General features: G+C 37.0%; 1 protein-coding gene across 1 annotated transcript in view; it reads right to left on the reverse strand.

Moving 5' to 3' along the window:
* Positions 1-19,463, reverse strand: part of MYO3B (myosin IIIB) — a 679,546-nt gene extending 660,083 nt beyond the window's left edge. The window contains exon 1 of the mRNA XM_074302208.1: positions 19,303-19,463. Coding sequence (XP_074158309.1) covers positions 19,303-19,463 — 161 coding nt within the window. The remainder of the gene's footprint in view (positions 1-19,302) is intronic.
* Between the last annotated feature and the right edge of the window lie 465 nt (positions 19,464-19,928).

Genomic DNA, 19,928 nt, shown 5'->3' on the forward strand with positions numbered 1-19,928 from the left:
CTGATTCTAAAGAGAGACAGAGACAGAGAGATGGAGACATACTAGCTTTTCCCACTGTACCACACTACCTCCCAATGTATGCTATTAATATCGTAGAATGTAAGAGTCCTGAAGGCAATGATGCTTTGGGGGGGATTAGATTATAATTTGTACTTTTATAATAATAGCTTTATATTTTTCAAAATATATGCAAAAATAATTTCCAACATTCACCTTGAGAAACCTTGAATTCCAAATTTTTCTCCCTCCTTCCTCATGTCCTTCCCTAGAGAACAAGTAATCCAATATAGGTTAAACAGGTACAGTTCTTCTAAACTCATTTCCACTTTATCATGTTGCACAAAAAAAGCAGAACAAAAGGGATAAATGAGAGAAAAAACAAGCAAGTAAACAGCAAAAAAAAAAAAAAAGCTGAAAATAGTATGTTGTGATGCACATTCAGTCCCCATAATACTTTCTCTGGATGCAGAGCATCTATCATAAGATCATTGGAATTGGCCAGAATCCATCACAGTTGATAATCACATAATCTTCTTGTTTCTGTGTTTAATGTTCTCTTAGTTCTACTCACTTCACTCAGCATCAGTTCATGTAAGTCTCTCCAGGTCTCTCTGAAATCATCCTGCTGGTCATTTCTTACAGAACAATAGTATTCCATAACATTCATTTTCCATAACTTACTTAGCCATTCTCCAGCTGATGGGCATCCTATTCAGTTTCCAGTTTCTTGCCATTATAAAAGGGCTGCTACAAACATTTTTCCACATGTGGGTTCTTTTCCCTTTTTAAGATTTCTTTGGGATATAGACCCAGTAGAAACACTGCTGGATCAAAGGGCATGTACAGTTTGATAGTCCTTTGGGCATAGTTCCAAACTGTTCTCCAGAATGGTTGGAGCAGTTCACAACTCCACCATCAATGTATCAGTGTCCCAGTTTCCCACATTCCCTTCCAACATTTATCATTATCTTTTCCTGCCATCTTAGTCAGTCTGAAAGGTATGAAGTGGTACCTTAGAGTGTCTTAATTAGCATTTCTCTAATCAGTGATTTAGAGTATTTTTTCATATGATTAGAGATGGCTTTAATTTCTTTGTCTGAAAGTTGTCTGTTCATATCCTTTGACCATTTATCAATTGAAAAATAGCTTGTATTCTTATAAATTTTAGTTAATTCTCCATATATTTTAGAAATGAGACCTTTATCAGGAATCTTGGAGGTAAAATTTTTTTCTCAGTTTTCTACTTGCCTTCTAATCTTGACTGCATTCGTTTTATTTGAATAAAAACTTAAATTTAATATAATTTAAATTGTTCATTTTGCATTTTATAATGTCCTCTGCTTCTCCTTTGGCCATCAATTCCTTCCTTTTCCCAGATCTGAGAGGTAAACTATCTTTTATTCTCCTAGTTTGCTTATAATATCACCCTTTCTATCTAAATCATGAACCCATTTCAAACTTATCTTGGGATAGGGTGGTGTTGGCCAATCCCTAGTTTCTGCCATACTTTTTTTCTAGTTTTCCAGTAATTTTTGTCAAAAAATGAATTCTTATCCCAAAGGCTAGTCTTTGGGTTTATCAAATACTAGATTACTATAGTCATTGACTACTTTCTTGTGAACCTGACCTATTCCATTAATCAATTACTTTATTTCTTAGCCAATACCAGATAGTTTTGATGACTACTGCTTTATAATATAGTTTTAGATCTGGTACAGCTAAGCCACCTTCCTTGTATTTTCCCCATTAATTCCCTTGAAATTCTTGACCTTTTGTTCTTCCAGATGAATTTTGTTATCTTTTTGCCTAATCCTATAAAATAAATTTTCTGTAATTTGATTGGCATGCCACTGACTAATTAGCTTAATTTAGATAAAATTGTCATTTTCATTGTATTAGCTCAACCCACCAATGAGCACTTAATAAATCTAGCTTTATTTGTGTGAAAAGTTTTTAAATTGTGTTCACATAGTTCTTGGCTTTGTCTTGGCAGGGAGACTTCCAAATATTTTATATTATTAACAGTTATATTAATTTGAATTTTTCTTTCTATCCCTTGCTGCTAGATTTTGTTGGTAACATATAGAAATACGGTGATTTATGTGGATTTATTTTATAAACAGCAATTGCTTTTATCTATGTGACCCTAGCAGTTTTTATTATTGTTCATTGTTCTCAAAGAGGACCATAACATCAGGAAGGTGATGCCAGGACATGCAAATGAATTGGATTTAAGTGAGGGAAGGGCTGTGTAAGTTCACCTGTCTCACTTTTCCCTCCAGAGCCATTTGACTGCAGTGACAAGACAACTGGAAGTATCCCTGAATGAAATGGAAGACCTTGGCCTTTTTAAGCTAAGGTCTTCCATGGGTTTCAGTTTGACTGATACTGTACCTATTCAGTAATTAAGGCTAGGTAGCAATTGAGGGAAAGAATCTCTTCTTTCACCTAGTCCAAAAATAAATTTTAAAAAATAAATGAATAAATCTGGGAGGGGAAGATCCTCACGGTTTCTGGCCTAAGCAGAAATGATTGCTATTTACATTCAAACTAAGTCAATAAGGAAGCAAAGAATGACCAAAGTGGGGTTGGCCTTGGACCTATTGGTGGTCAAAGAGAATTAGATCAGTTTTAGTTAAAGGCATAGTCTTTAAGAAAGAAATCTAGCCAGTAAACCCCAAAATACCTGGGGGTAGGTTTTAGAGGTACAAAAGAAAAGGAAATAATGCTTTTAAGAATATCTGTAGGTAAGGGTGTGATATCTATATAGACGAAGGAGAGGGAAGGAGGGAAGGAGAGAGAGAAGGAAGGAAGGAAAGAAGGAAGGGAGGGAGGAAGGAAGGAAAGGAAGGAAGAAAGGAAGGAAGGAAGGAAGGAAGGAAGGAAGGAAGGAAGGAAGGAAGGAAGGAAGGAAGGAAGGAAGGAAGGAAGGAAGGAAGGTAGGAAGGGAGGGAGGGAGGGAGGAAGGAAGGAAGGAAGGAAGGAAGGAAGGAAGGGAGGGAGGGAGGGAGGGAGGGAGGAAGGAAGGAAGGAAGGAAGGAAGGAAGGAAGGAAGGAAGGAAGGGAGGGAGGGAGGGAGGGAGGGAGGGAGGGAGGAAGGAAGGAAAGGAAAAGTTTTTCAACTGACCAGTTCAAGTTTGTGGGCCAGCTTTATTCACAGAGGTTGTTGTTTGTCCTTAATTCTCAAACAGGACCATGACATCAGGGATGCCATAACAAGCAATTGAATAGTTAGGAGGTACACAGGCAAGACTTAAGAAATGCTAGTTGAGTTCAATTCCATACACCCTTAGCCCTGGACCCTCATTAGCTCTGCCAGGAGAAGCCAAGATTACTAAAGATTCTGCCCCAAAGCCGTTGCACTCAGTTCACACAGGCAGCAGAGAGCTAGGGATGACTGAACACATGAAAACAACCACAACTATCATTGGTGCAAACAGCCTCACAGAGACCTCCTTATCCAGTCAGTCACTGATAGCACATGGAAGATACCTTTTGGAGCATTTTTATAACACAGTAATTATGATTTCAGTCAAATGAGCTGTAATGTGCTCCCAAGTTGTATCTAGATATGACAGTCACAAACACACAAAGAAACTTGGAGGACACACTTTCCAATAATTACTTCAAAAATAAGTGGGTATTTTTCTCAATTGCTGTTTCCAGTTCAATTTCACCAGCATTTATTAAGCACCTACTATATGCAAAGCACTCAGTAGTGTTCTTTCCCAGGTATTTAATGACCTAAATAGTAAAATCTTGATCCATGATTTTAATTAAGTAACATGAATACTGTTTGTTTGCAATCTCTATATGTAAATCCTGGAAGATCTGTGACTGCAAGAGATGCAATATACAGTCCTCATTTACAGTTGGCTTATAAAACCAAAAGAGCAAGTATAGCAACTCAAATTTTGCAAGTTAAATCATTGGCAACAAAATGAGTTCCATAGCTGGACATCAAGACCCTGGTCATTCATCCATACACATTCCTAAGAATACCATAATCCTTCAAGGATCTGTGAGTTTGTTCATGTGATTACTCTCTTTGCCAGGACAGATTTAGACTCCTTCAGTGCTTTAAAAGATTTTATGAGGTGCTTTGGCCAAAAATATTCAATCACCTGGTGGTCAGTCATCTGGTAACATCTCTCTGAAATTAACTAGGCTGAAATCAATTAAATCAGTTTGTTTCCAGACCTGAATTTGTCTTCTTTCCAGTTCAGTAGGGCAGTCCACCAGCATGGCCTTTGGGAATACAGGACCTTTATAGAAGGTTCCTAATAATAACTGACATTTATATAACACTTCATTCTTAAGAAGTACTTACACACATTTTTCTAGGATCCATCATTATAACACAATTCAGTCACCTGAAGGTAATGGAAGAGCATTGAACCCAGCATCAGAAAATGAGTTTGAGTCTCAACTCTGCTAAATATGTGGCCTTGGGCAAATCATTAAACCTTTTTAAATCTCAATTTCTCCATTTATAACATAGGGGGAGTAACACCTGCATAAGGTGTTGTGATTAATATAATTAAAAGAACAGACAAATGCAAAATGTGAGCTATTGCTATAAGCAGTCTATAGATGAAGAAACTGAAGACTAAGAAATTCTGGTTGAATTCAATTCCCCCTTAACCCTGGACTCCCATTAGCTCTGTCAGAAGATGCCAGGATCCCTTGAGATCCTGCCCCAAATATTCCACTCAGGGCATACAGGCAGCAGAGTTCAACTAGGGATGAGAATTTAGGTGACTTGTCTGGAGGATTCAAAACAGGGTCTTTTGAATTCAGTTAAATACTCTTTCCATTATACCATGATTTTTCCTCTCTGCTATAAAGACATCTGGGAGAGATCTGGATAGGAAACCCAAGATCACCTGCAGTTCAGCCTTCTTTAACCTGTATAAGTGGGATGGCCTTCTCAGAGAACTGACTTCTGCCATAGTTGAGGGCTACAATTCTAGGAAAACTGTCCCTTCCTTCTACCCTTGCTTAATCTCACACACATACTGCTTTGTAATCCCCCTATTCTTATGCCCTAAGTATGAAGTGGATTCTTGAGATAGACTGTGAACCCTGATACTAAGTCAGGGATGGCTGGGACCCAGGATGGGGTAAAAAATTGTTTCAGGGTATAAAAAATTGCTACCTGTGCTTTGCCTCACTCCACTAGATTGTGCTGGTGGAGATGATGCCCCTTTGCTGAAGGAATTGAATAAACTGTTTTCTGCTCTGGCTCTGAGAAATGTCTATTTGAATGATTTTAGGTTAGCAGTCATTGTCCCACACAAGCACAACTATTGCTACCTGCACAGAAAAACATGATGGGAGAAGGAAGGAAATTAAGTTTCCTCTCATTAGTATCACATAGTTCTTTTTCCATTTGAGAAAGTAGAGCATTGGGAAGATTTACTTAAGTTACATGGTATAATAAGACCTAAGAACTAAATTTTTATATATATATATATATAAATTAGGAAACCTTTGACTGAGATACTCAAAGCTTATGGTAAAGCCAGAAGCAATTAATAGAGGAGCCAAAAGACAAGTCAAAAAAACAAAGTTGGTCTTAGCCAGGGTTCTATTTATTACTCTTTGTATAGATTGGCTAGGGGGACAGACAAGGGAGAACTTATCTACTGGCTGAGAGAGTTGACCAAGGAAAGCTGCAGTCATTAGTGATTGGCTGAGAAGGCTGAAGAGAGCTATAAATTCTACTCCATGAGGGAGAGACTTCTTAATCATCCTATCTCCAGTAGATGATCACGGAGTAGCAGATGATTCCAAAGAGAGTATTAACTGAGCAGGAGATTAATAGAAAGAGCTATAGTGTCACACACACATATAAGAGAGGCTTATTAACCACAGAATTCCCCAGTGAAATGAGAAAGGTAGCTAAAAGACCTGGTCAACAAATTCTTCCCTGCAGGGAAGAGGATTACTAACCACAGTATCATTAGTTGATATTAGACAGGTGATTCCAAAAATAGCAGGCTAACTAAAGAGCAGCAGACATGCTCAGCAGGAAGCAGATGAGACACAACACCTGAAGAGGTTCAGTAGGAAACAAGCGGGAACAGATCTGGCAGAAAGCAGCACAATGATATCAGTTTAAAAAAAAAAAAAAAAAAAAAAAAAAGAATTGGCAAATTTCAGCATCTGGAGTCATGAATCTTCCATTCATTAAGCTTGATTATACAAGTTCCCTCTCTGTTCCCTGATTCACATGTATTGAGCACCTGTAGATGTTCTGTAGAGGATAATTCTTCCTCCAGTGTGTGTGCATTTGTGTATGTTGGGGAATGGGCTTAAAGTTTATGAGGTGGGGAAAGATGTTTCATTATTAACATTATAGCATTACTTCTGTGTAACGTGCTGTTGTCTCCAGAAGCTGCCAATCGCTCTCTGGGAGGAGATCTGCTGTGTCAACTCAAATCTTTCTGACAGATTCTTCTTCCTGTAGAGAACCGTGGTCTCCACACAGTTGCCATTAACTCTGGTCCAGAGAAGTGACTTCCCTTCCTCCGGAGAGCCGCCTCAATTCTGGCCTAGAGCAGAGACTCTCTATCTTTGAGTGCCACCCTCTTTTATCCTCCCAGAGAATGGGCGTGGGATAACACAAGGGCTTCTGGGAAAAATTACTTCAACCAATGAACTTGCTCCTCCCCAGGAATTCACAAGTAAAACTCCCAGTAAAGGCGGGAACTAGAGAATTGTTAAGTACCGACTTAGCACTTAGTAAAAACCTAATATCTCATTATCTTGTTAGCACTTAGTAAGAACCTAACACTACTGTATTAAAATGCCTTTGTTGTTGTGACCTATGTCATCTAGATGACTAGTAAAAAGCACAGGCAGAAGCTTGTAAGCTAACTGGGGCCCTAGAGTGAGAACCTAAAGGCTATTCCCCTATCTCCATATGTGTAGGATTCCACAGGTGCTGATAATAAGAATAACCATAATAATGTTCACTGACACACAGTGTTTTAAAAGTTCATAGTGTAACATGCTACCCCTTGGTTTTACCAAACTATAGTTCAGGGCTGATAAAAATATAGAAATATTGCCAGATTTTTCTTAATACCAAATCCACATGAGGGCTTAAAGTTGTCCTAGTTATATTTAGTGGACAGTCAAGGGAAGGGAAGGGGAGACAAGAAAATAAGTAAGTCAGGTCCTGTAATTTTTATTAATACTAACTCACTGGATCTTCCCAAAATTCCTTTGGAAGTATATGCTGTCATTTCTAAATAAGGAAACTGAGGCAAACAGAGGTTGTCACACAATTACTGTCTGAAGTTGGATTTTAGCTCAGATCTTCCTGACTCCAAACCCAAGGTTGTATCCCCTCTCCAGTAATCTCCAGTGGTACAATTGAGTTTTTCTGACCAGAATACAGCACTAAAAAGAGATTTTTGGTGGTTTTTTGTTTATTTATTTGTTTGGTTGTTTTTTTGTTTGTTTGTTTGTTTTGTTTTGTTTTTGTTTTATGCTGCTAACAATAACAATGAAAGGAATATGGTACAGAAGGGAGTAGGAAAATAATTCTACCTTCACTTATCTTCATTCTTGCTTGTTATTTGCAAAGAAAATTTTTTTAAAATATTTTTTCCAAAAACATGCAAAGTTAGTTTTCAACATTCACCCTTGCAAAACCTTGTATTCCAAATTTTTCTCCCATCCTCTCTACTTTCTCCCTCCCTAGACAGCAAGTAATTCAATATAGGTTAAATATATTCAATTTTTATAAACATATTTCCACATTTTTCATGCTGCACAAGAAAAATCAGATCAAAAAGGAAAAAAACAACAAAAAAACAAAAGCAAACAACAAAAAAGGAGAAAATGCTATGTTGTGATCCATATTCAGTCCCCATAGTCCTCTTTCTGGATGCATGTGGCTCTCTCCATCACAAGTCTGTTGGAATCGGCCTGAATTACTTCATTATTGAAAAGAACTAACTCCATGAGAGTTGATCATCACATAGTCTTATTGTTGCTGTGATTCTATTCATTTCACTTAGCATCAGTTCATGTAAGTCTCTCCAGGCTTCTTTGAAATCATCCTGTTGGTCATTTCTTACAGAACAATCATATTCCATAACATTCATACACTACAATTTATTCAGCCATTCTCCAATTGAGGGACATCCATTCATTTTCCAGTTTCTAACCACTACAAAAAGGGCTGCCACAAACATTTTAACAGATGTGAGTCCTTTCCCTCCTTTATGTTCTCTTTATAATACAGGCCCAGTAGAGACACTGCTGGATCAAAGGGTATGCACAATTTGATTGTTTTGATTGTCCATATGTAATATTCCAAGATCTGTGGTCTTTTATTGTAGCTACTGATAGATTCTGTACAATATTACTTGTAGCTCCAGCATATTTAATTGGATATTTTTTTGTTTCTTGTAAAATTTTCTCTTTGATCTGAGGGTTTTAAAATTTAGCAGGAATGTTTCTATTTGTTTTGCTTGTAGAATCTCTTTGAGGTGGTAATTGGTAGATTTTTTTTTCTATTTCTACTTCCCCTCTTCTATCACTTCAGGACAATTTTCTTTGATTATTTTGTGTATTATTATATGTATTGTATTCTTGTATTGTCAAAGTTTTTGTTTTTGGTTTTTGTTTTTTTTTTTTTTTTTTTTGGTCACAGCTTTCAGATAATCCAAGTATTCTTAATATTCTCTTCTTGATCACTTTTTTTTCCTTATGTTTCCATTGTCTTCTATTTTTCCTTTTTTTAAATGTTTTGTTTCATTATTTCTTTCATATAGTCTTTCATAGCTTCACTGGTTTCCTCTTACCCAATTCTAATTTTCAAAGAATCATTAAGACTCTGAATCTCCATTTGCCTAGAAAATGAGATCTAGTTAGTTGACTCTCTTTTCATAATCTTTTTTTTAGATGGTTCTTGCAATAGGCCCCAGTAGGTCCTTTGTTAGTTTCTACATGAGTATCTAATTGCAGGAAATAGAAAAACAAGATGTTGTTGCTCACTCAGTCAGGTATAGGAAGTTTAGGTCACAAATATTTCAAAATCTGAGATCTCAACAAAGCCTTTTTAGTTACAACCAATGGCTGAAGGGTTAATCCCGCCCCGCCCCGCCCCCCCCAGCTGAGAGAGACAATTCTTGTCTTATAATTTCTAGACCAACCATTTCCTTGATGCTATTTTTTTCTGTCGGCTTTTATAAAATAAAAACTCCTTCCCTTGAGGAACAAACTTTTCCTCAGTCTCTCTCATTTGATTTTTAAAGTATCTTTTGCATTCTACTATAAATTCTTTCTGGACAAGTAGCCATTACTCTTTGGGGTAGGAGAGCCTTTATATGTATGTATGTATATATATATATATATCAATGTCCTCCTCTGAAGATGAGCCCTGATTTACCCTATTCCCATAGTAACTTTCTGTGGTTGGGTTCTTTGAGAATTCATTTGAGTAACCACTCTCTATGGGGGGAAGAAGAGGAGAGAAGATGCCTCTGGCTATACTTCACTTTTCCCCTTTGTCCTAAAGCCTCAAACCAATAACTCAACTCTCCTGTAAGTGCCAGAAATCAGCAGCTTCTCTGCCCCACTGCTTCTGCATTCACCAACTGTGCTGGTTCTTTCTTGCCAGCAAGTCATCTCAATAGCACAGCTGAGTCTTGAATTTCTTATCTACAAAGGTTCCCTCAATTTTTCCTGACTGGAACCCCCAACTCTTCAAGCTGAAAGTTCCTGTGGTTTGGATTGAGGTTACTTTGGAACTTACTGTGCCAGCAGAGCTAATTTAGAATTGTTTACAATTCATTCTAGTTAAATATCAGTCCTGGAGTCTTTCTTCCATCTTGGGTCATCCCAGGAGGACTCCTGTTCTGCCCCATGTTTTATTTGCTTTTCACCCTCTATGTTTGCCCTGAAATGTCTGTGGGAGAAATCTGGAATTTTCTGACCTACTCCCCACCAGGAAGAGACTTTCTAATCACTACCTTTCTAAATCACCATAGGAGCCAACATGGCATCTGGCATAATGAAGCCCAGAAACTGGTAACACTGAGCTCATTAACCATTTGCCTAGCATCCCACTGCCTATTAGTGACTTAGGCAATAGCCAACAGAGATGACACAAGCAGGGGAGAAAAGAGAGATCACCATGATGAAAACATTAGCTGCCACCCTAGCTATACATGCTCCTCATATGTGTGTGCCTTTCATGAATTATTCTTTATATGTGTACCTGCACTCATTGGAAATATGGTTACCAGCAAGAGAGTATGCTCTACATGTACATAGGAAAATTCTTATTATATTATTTGACAGACTTCTTGAATAACTATCTTGTATTTGAACTAATGTATTTTCTGGTATATATGTTAGTTGTTATTGCTAGTTAACCAGAAGCAAATAGGATTAATGACTTGCCCAGGATCACACAGCTACTAAATGTCTGGGACCAGATTTGAACTCAGGAAGATGAGTCTTCCTGATTCCAACCCAGAACTCTATTCACTGTGCAACTTAGTGGCCCTAAATAGATGGATATGCAAACTCTTATTATTAAATAAAGGGGGGAAAAACTTACCATGTTCTAGTATTCATAGCATGTTATAAGTAAGCAGTTCTTGGTTGCAATTAGGGAAATGGCTTTATGACTATTGTAAAAGTATCATACTTTCCTCATATCATCTATTCTAGAAGTGAACCATATCAATTCATTCAATTTACAAAATTATGCTTTTGTTTCAAATAGCCTTAGGACACATGAAGAAATAAAAACCATAATTAAAATATTAACAACAAATGAAAAAGCTAGCTGAAATAATGGCCAAAAACATAAGCATAACGTATATAAATTGAGCATGAAATTATATAATCTCTCTCTTATTAGTACAGCACTTTATAATTTACAAAACACTTTCCTCACAACAACCTTATAAATTTGATCATGTAGGCATTATTCTCACCATTCTATAGATTTAAAAAAAAAAGCTGAGACTCAGAGAGGTGGTCAGTCTACCTGAGTGGTCAGAACCAGATATGAATCCAAGTCTACAGCTCTTCTCACTACATCACACTGCCTCCTCCTAGCAGCCAATAACAATAACACCTAATGTCTAATTAGCACTTTAAGGTTCCAAAGAATGTACATATAATTATATATGTTTATTATAATATAAAATGTATTATCAATATATTAATTTAGAGATGTATGATCTATAAACTTATGTATTATAAATTGTAATTATACAACAGGTAATTGTATATTAATATACATTTCTTAATTATTTCTTTTCTCCTCACAAGAACTCTGTAAAGTAGTTAATTTTTTATACTCATTTTGCAAATGAAGAAACTGAGAGACTCAGAGACATGTAGCAACTTGTCCAAGATCACATAGCAAGTCACTGCAGAGTCAAGACTTTAACACAAGTTTTCTGACTATGAGGTTGATATTCCTAGACTTACTTTCATTTCATTAGACTACTTCCTCACAGTAGCCAATAAAGCTGGACCATAAAATAACAAAGATAAAAGAAATGATGTTCATCAGCAGAATCACTGATAAAACCATCCCACCAAATTTTCAGTGATGATTGAAGTTATGATTGGGCAAAAGAAGAGAAAGAAGAGCTATATTCCTACTAGTCACTGCAACTGAAAAAAAAAAACCAAACAGCTTGCTGGGTATTACCTACCAGAACCAGGGCATTATCTTCCTACATGAAGAAAAGCATATATTTCCAGCCATGCAGAATCAGGATAGAGTGTGGGACTTGGATTCAGAAAGAGTTCAAATCCAGCCTCCCAGACAATTTCTAGCTGTGTGACCTTAGTCAAGCCACTCAACCTCTGCCTGACTCAGTTTCCTCATCTGTTAAATAGGAAATAATAACACTATCCTCCCTGGGTAAGAGAGAGGTATTTGTAGAGTACCTAGCAAAATTTAAAGTAATGCTGTATATGAATGATTATTATTAATTTTTCAATGCCTAAAGTTCACAGGTAGCTAAAATTTATATAGTGCCTTGAGTTTTGCAAAGTTCTTTTCAACTATTATCTCTATGTGATGTAAAGAACCATCCCAATCTAGAAAGAGAACTATGGAGGCTGAATGTGGATCAAAGCATACTATTTTCACCATTTGTTGTTATTATTGTTGTTGTTTGATTAGTTGTGTTTTTTTTTTTGTCTCGTGGTTTTTTTCTTTCGCCTTTTGATCTTATTTTTCTTGTGCTGCATGACAAATATGCAAATATCTTTAGAAAAATTGTACATGTTTAACCTACATTGGATTGTTTGCTATCTATGGAGGGGGTAAAAGGGAGGGAGAAAAATTTGGAACCCAAGGTTATGCAAAAGTGAATGTTGAAAACTCTCTTTGCATATATTTGGAAAAATAAAAATTTAGGAAAAAGAAAAAAAATTTAAGAAAGGTAAAAAAAAAAAGAAATATTATCTCTATATTCACAACAACCTTGGAAGATAGATGCTATTATCCCCATTTTACAAATGAAGCAACTAAAGGTGAAAGTCAAAGTGTCTCATGAACATAAGAAGTATGACCCAGAAGCCTACAAGTTTTCATGGAATAAGAGGCTTTTGTTGCTTGAAAGTTAAGTCTAATTGATATGAAAATAAAAGCATTTCTATAGCTGAGAAGTCAAAATAAAGTACCTACATTTCAGCAAGACACAGCATGATTAAATGAGCAGAGTGAATGCTTCATATGCAGAAATTAAATGCTGAAAACATTCTTTCAAAGACCCAGTAAGTTACTTGCAATTACTTTTCCTTCCCACTTTTTTTTTCTGAAATGCTAATTTGATACAAAGTATCCCAAAATTCAGTTTCATTCCATCTATATTTGCAGCGAACCTACTAAGTCTTCTGTTCACCTTTGTTTCTTAAGGGTAGGAAGTCCCTGCTGAGGAAATTCCTCTCCCAAAACCCACTAGCAGCTTCTCTGTGATTCAAACAATTATTCTAAATGGTTAAATGACTTGCTCTGAGTCGCATAACCAGCATATGTGAAAAGAACTGACTACAAAGTTGGGTCTCTAACACCATAGAGCCTGACCTAGGAGAAAACACAAGAGACACATGACTAAGAGAATTGCATCAAGAGACAGGTGTTTTCTAACTTTAGCTTCCAAACTTCGAGAGAGATAAGTAGCTCAACTGTCCCTCACATTGCCACATTTAGACACAGAACAAGTGTCTTGAGGGAACCCAGGTTTTTTTGGGGGGTTGGGTTTTGGGGGGGTTGTTTTGTTTTTAGGGGAAATGAGCAGGCACAGGACAAGTCCCTAGCAAGCTTCTTTGTAAAGAGAAATATGTTTGCTTTGAAGACTCCTTCCACTTTTTAGTAGAGGAGAAAGGTAATGGCTAAGAGAGGAATAGTTGAGCTAGAGCTTCTATACTATAGTCTACTATAGAGTAGTACCTAGAGAACACTACACAGCAACGACAAGATTATGTGATGATCAACTCTGATGGATGGGACTCTTCAACAGCGAGGTGATTCAGCCCAATACCATAGACTTGAGATGGAGAGAATCATCTGCACCCAGAGAAAGAACTGTGGGGATTGAATTATAGCATGATAAATATAGAAATACGTATAGAAAAATTGCACATGTTTAACATATATTTATTACTTGCTGACTAGGGGAAAGGATAGAGGAAAGGGAGGGAAGGAGAAAAATTTGGGACACAAGGTTTTGCAAGGGTAAATATTGAAAATTCTTTGCTTGTATTTTGAAAATAAAAAGCTATTATTAAAAAAAAAAAAAGTTTCCTTGAGGGGCTTGTTCTGGACATGTTAATTTCTCCTAGAGTGCATGCTTATTTTTTCCTAACTACAAGGCTTCCAGGATATACCCAAATCTAGATACATGAGGCACTTTATCTTTCCTACCATATATATGGGAGTACCCACATTTGATTGACTTGGGCAGCTAGAAGAGGCTTCATCTTGAAAATTAAGATGACACAATCTTTTTCTTGTTTTCAATGGAGGAGCCTCAAATTCCTTTTTACCTAATGACAAAGGCAACATGCAGACATACATACATGCAATATACAAATATTGGGGAAGGGTTAGTTGAGGTTTCTTCCAAAGAAGTCTCTGGTAAGTCTTAGTCTCCAGTTTTTGAGGCTCAATACAGGGGAAAAATCCTTTATTGAACAATCAAACCAGACAACCCAAAATCAAGTAAAGTCAACAGTTTGGGCTAGGGGGAAGGCCTTTGCTAGCAAAGGAAATTGAAATTAATCATCATGCATCCTCCAGCTCAAAGGGAAGTTTGAGAATAAGAGTTTAGAAGCTGAGACTAGAAGGGCATATTAACCAGTGAGGTAGAAGCTGTGCCGTCCCACCCCATTTCCTTCAGTTGACTGCACACTCAGATTGTATGAGAGAAAAAGAGGAATCAGGTCAAACTCTTCCCAGCACACGTAGATTGGGGCAAGAGATACCAATATCTTTCTTCTCTAAGAAAACAAAACAAAAAAAAAAAAAAAACCTAACATCAAAGACTGGGGGAAGGCTTTTGTTTCCTCGCCTCCAAATAAGATTTATTCATATGTAATGGCCAAACATAAATATTCATTGTTTACCAACGGTTCTTAACCTGGGGGTCTGGCAATTTGTTTGTTTTTAATATTTTGACAAGTATATCTTAATAATTTAATAATGTGTTTCAATATAATTGGTTTTCTTTGAAAACTGGTATATTTTATTTTATGCATTTAAAAACAGTATTCTGAGAAGGAATCCATAGACTTCACTACACTTTCAAAGGCAAGGAATGGGGGGACACAAAACATTCCTGTGATTACACAACTCATACCAAATTTTTTCCCATTCCTCCATAAGAAGATACCCTTCTAGACTCACATTCTTCTAAAAAAAGAAAAGAAAAGAAATTTCTACAGCTCAAAAAAAAAAAAAAAAAAAAGCATCCTGTAAAACAAAGGTGTCAAAGAATCAGCAGAATTCCCTAATATAGGCCAAAACAGATTAAAATGTAGGTGGAAAATGATTAACAAAATAAATTAAAACAAAATCCAACCTAAATAGTGTCAAATTTGTGATTTTCTAAGATAGTACATGGCCAGCAGCTGTTTCTGTTTGAGTTTGAAACCATTGTTGTAAGATAGTTCGATTACTATTTACATAATTCTTACAAGATTTTTAAAAAAATTTTTAATTTTATATTTCATTACTTTACATTTTCTCTCACGTTTTGTCTTCACAACTCCTGAAGGTTGGTACTATTATCATCCTCACTATATAGATGAAGAAACTGAGGCTGAGAGGGTGCCATAGCTAGGAAGTATCTTAGAACTCAGGTCTTCCTATTCCAAGTCTAAGCTCCTCATTTACTAACCACTAACCTATCTCTAATTTGCACTCCATTCAGATTATTGCGGTTTTCATCTATTGCTCTCTTAGAGCTAATGGCAGGGATTTAGTGATTCTTTATAAAGTTTCTTGTGGACACTGAGTGTTATAATCCCAGCTAATCAAATTCACTCATTTCAGATTTTCCACATTGTATAAATTTCAGCAGTACATTTCAGGATCCCATCTCTCATCTTTTCTAAAGAGAAAGAATACAGTCTCCTGGGTCAGGAAAAGAGGTAGATTGTAGTAAAATAACTTGCTTGGTAGCATGGCGTTTTCGTGCAAATGACACACTCCTTGTCAGAACTAGCTCAGTGTTTGGGAAACTCTTAGGGAAAGTGTGGGAGAGGAAATGTATTAGGCTGACTACCAGCTGAAGGTGAATAGAGGCATTGTACTGACTTCATTGTGGATAAATGTGAAATCTGGACAATAGATCAGCATCATGCCAGGAAACGGAATTGCTTACATGTGAATTGTCTTAGGAAGATTCTGAAGATTACCTGGCAGGATAAGATACCAGACACCAATGTCGTCTCTTGAATTAACTGCTAAGCATTCCAATTCTACTACAGAGATTTAAGCTTAATATAAGGGAAAACTTCCTAACAATTAGAGCTACCCAGAAGTGGAACCAGGGCCCTCAGGAAATAGGGTACCCACTCACTAAACTATCCAAAAAAGGGTGCATGATCATATTTGTTGACATCATTTTTATTGTGTTCCTTTGCAAGTCTTAAGATTTTGTGAGCCAGTGATACAACCTATATTTTTAAAATATGCTTTTGCTCATTTTGTTTTTCATGTCCAATATATGTCCAGTTGAGACTGGTTTACCTCCTTCCCTTCCCAGCACAGGTACCACCTCCTCCATGAAGCATACTGAACCAGGCTTGAATCTCTTCTACCACTCTGAATTGCTGTTATGCTTTCATCATAAATTGTAATGTAATATTTTAAATATTTTTACTATTCTTCTAATTATATAATCAAGTCCTTGGAGGGTAATATTTGTGTCACTTCATTAATTTCTTCTCTCCTATAATGCAGAGCTATCTTAGGTGCTCAATAAACATTTATTGATAGAATTGTGTCTCCGGTAGGGGCAATCAGATCTTTGCCCTAGGGCACTGAAATTTTAAAAATGCTACTGCACAGTTCTGCTGCTGCATGGAAGCAATTGAGCTTAGCACCTAGTTAACAAGAATGATTATGTAAAATGAGAAAATACCAGATGATGTGCTAGAGGCTGCACCACATAAAGCTTTTTCCTGGTCCGCCCTTCACCCCTGCCGACGGCAGTGTCCCTAGCAGCATGCTTCATTCACTTGCCCCAGGCTTGTGCTATTTGTCCCAGTTGAAGAAATTGCTAGTTAATGACTGTTAAATTTTTCTATCTCAATGTTTGCTCTATAAAGACTGCTTTGCCAAGAATACAGGGTTGGCCTAACTAATGGAAATGTTCATGTAGGTGATCTGTTTTTTGTTGAAAATATACTCATCCAGATTGTTATTGTCATCTAATCAGGAAAGGAAACCATTTCAGCACATGAAGGACAAAGGCAAGCTTTTTTGATTTAGACTTTTTCCCCTCAATTTTATATGACTATTATTTAATAAAATCATGTCTGTAGTTCAAAAATTCATACTCTGATACACTCAATAAAACAAGTGAATAACTGTATAATCAAATCATGATATATAGCAACTATATCTCTATAAGCAACTGAGTGAAAACATTCAAAAATATAAGCAGATTGTCAAAATGTTTCATATGATTTCACGTGTATAAATCAAATAGCTTTCTTTCTTGATGGGGGGAGGAGAAAGAAGAAAAGGAGGGAAAGAATTAGGAACTCAAATTTTTTTTAAATGAATGTTTAAAAAAATTTACATATAATTGAGAAAGGAAAGAATGGATAAAAAAGATTAGCCTCAAAAATGTATATACTTTTCACAAAGTACCTTTTTAAATGAACTTTTAAAAATAATTATGATTCTCTGACTACTGATACAAGGCTCCAAGTTTATTGGCATCTACTATAAAGCGCAAGTTACACAAAATCCCAAACATGAAGTCTCAGATCTGTGAAAGAATTCCACTGAAGGTTAAAAACGTATCCTGGTATCCTTCAGTAATTGTATACCACCTTACTAGAGTTACTTAGAAGATATAACATCATAAGTCTCTCCAAAAAGCTATCAATCTTGTCTAGCCTTTAATGCCTTAAAACATGACACTTCTGAGACTTTAAAAGCCCCCTGATTACTATAATCATTTCTTCCATTTTGTCTCACTTCTTCCTGATTTTGTTTGTTTATCTACTCCAGTAGGGAGACGGACTGTCAGCTGAGGGACTCCCATTCCTGCTTCATGGGTCATGATGCAAATCTATTCTGAGCATAGTAATTATAATGAGAATAAGAAAGTCACACGTGTATTTGTCCCCTCTTTACTACTCCAAACCTTATAATCTTGGAGCCAGCTACAAATATTGAGACACTATCTTTTATTACTCTGTTAGGGAAGGACATAATAAATTTAGGGAGATCTAAAAGAAAGGGAAGAGGGTTTTTTGTTTGTTTGTTTGTTTGTTTGTTTTTCTCAACCTCAACAAAGGATCATAAGCTCATTAATTTAGAGCTGGAAAAGAACTCCCATTGTACAGCTGACAAAACTGAAATCTAGAAGGTGACAGGACAGGACATAGGCAAGGTCCTATAGGTGATGTGGCAGGAATGAAATTTGAAACTCACTTTCCATTGAACCTTGGTGTCTTCTATATGCAAATCATTCAACATGGGATTTTCTTGTGTGTGTGTGTGTGTGTGTGTGTGTGTGTTTTCCTTATTGATTAGTAAAAAAAATCCCTTTTCTGATCCTTACTATATGCCTGACTTTGGGTGAATCATATAACCTTCTTAAGCCTTGATTTCCTCATTTGTAAAATAAAGAGGCTGGCCCAGATGATCTTGAGGTCCCTTTTGAATCTGATCTATGATCCCATAATCCATTTACTTTCCATAATGGATAATGTGACCTGAATCCCTGGGAAGAATTGTCTGAATGTTGACTTACCAATTCACAAATGAAGAATCCATGAAGCTCAATAGAAAGCAGCATATGCACATTATTTCATCCTGGCCCTTGAGAAAGGGACATGAAAGCAGAGCAGGACTGTGGGTCATTCAGCCCCGTCCCTCTGTGCAGAGTGTCAAAGACACTATGGTTTGAATTGAAACGCTGCATCAGTGGCAGGTGACTTAATTTTAAGTACTCTGCTGTTAGCTCAACAACTCCTCTTTGATAGGAAGTGATGAGAACAGACCGGGTGGACAAGCACACCTGCTAGCAAGTAGGGGAGTTCCTTCCTCCTCACCACAGAAGCAAAACTACTCCCTTTACAAAAAGGAGAGGGGAACCCCATTGAGAGATCATACAAGGACTATACTTTAGCGCCGCACCTAATTAGAAATGTAGGAATTCAACAAATTAATTTTTACACCCTGCCCACTGATTGAGGCTAGATTCTGAACTCAAAGAGTGAGGTTTCTTACCTATCAGTAAGCTAATAGTTTCAGAATAACAGAGAGCAAGAAACCATGGAGGGGAGAAAAAAAGGCAGAGAATGAAACTTCAGTGCAATTTTAATTCAAGTTTGCTAGTAGCTTTTTGTTTCTCCCTCATGAGCAACATTTAAGCATAGCATGCAATTACCAAAAGCAGTTAAGAGGCACCAAACATGTTCCTCTTTGGGGAAGGAGGAAACACTCATTAGCACACAGAGCAACCCCTAGATATCCTTCTCCAAAGCTAGCCATACACCACCCCCTGAAGACATTCCTCAAAGATTGAAAGTCAGAGGACTTTGGTAATTTTCTTTCTTAACCCAGTTCTGCTTCCTTCCGGGCTTGCTGTGCTCACTGAGGCTGCAATGAACAAACAAAAGAGCAAAATCTTGACAGCCTTCAAGACATTTGAAACCCCCTGGCATAGCTCCAACCCTTCCTGGAGCAGGCCACCTGGGCTAGCTACTGCTAAGGATGCCATTCTCCCCCAAAACAGCACCCCTAACTCCATGCACCACTTTGCACTGCCAGCTTCCAGCCAAAGAGAAATTGGAGGGACATCCAATAAAGAAGTTTATCCTTACCTGCCATTGTTCTCTTTGGCCAGGAACTGGACTAAGCCAGAGTAATTCCTGCTCCCAAGAAATAAGCCTAGAACAGGTGAATAGTTAATAATTAATCAGAACTTGAGTAGCCCTGGTCAGTGAAAAGGACAAATGAATGAAATAAAGTCCAAATTGAAAATGCCAAGTTTTCCTCACAAGCAGACTTGGAAAGTGAGTGGAAGACCTCTTGCAGAGTCTAGGACCAAAGAAGCTATTTTAAAACATCCATTTAGGAATGGAAAAAACAAACAAACAAACAACAGGCCTTGGGCTCCTAAAAATTCTAGGTGACAAGGGCTGTTAAAAAAACACCACTTCAGTTGTTTATCTCAATGGGGGGG

Source organism: Sminthopsis crassicaudata, chromosome 3 (genome assembly GCF_048593235.1).
Source record: "Sminthopsis crassicaudata isolate SCR6 chromosome 3, ASM4859323v1, whole genome shotgun sequence".
Classification (NCBI taxonomy): domain Eukaryota; kingdom Metazoa; phylum Chordata; class Mammalia; order Dasyuromorphia; family Dasyuridae; genus Sminthopsis; species Sminthopsis crassicaudata.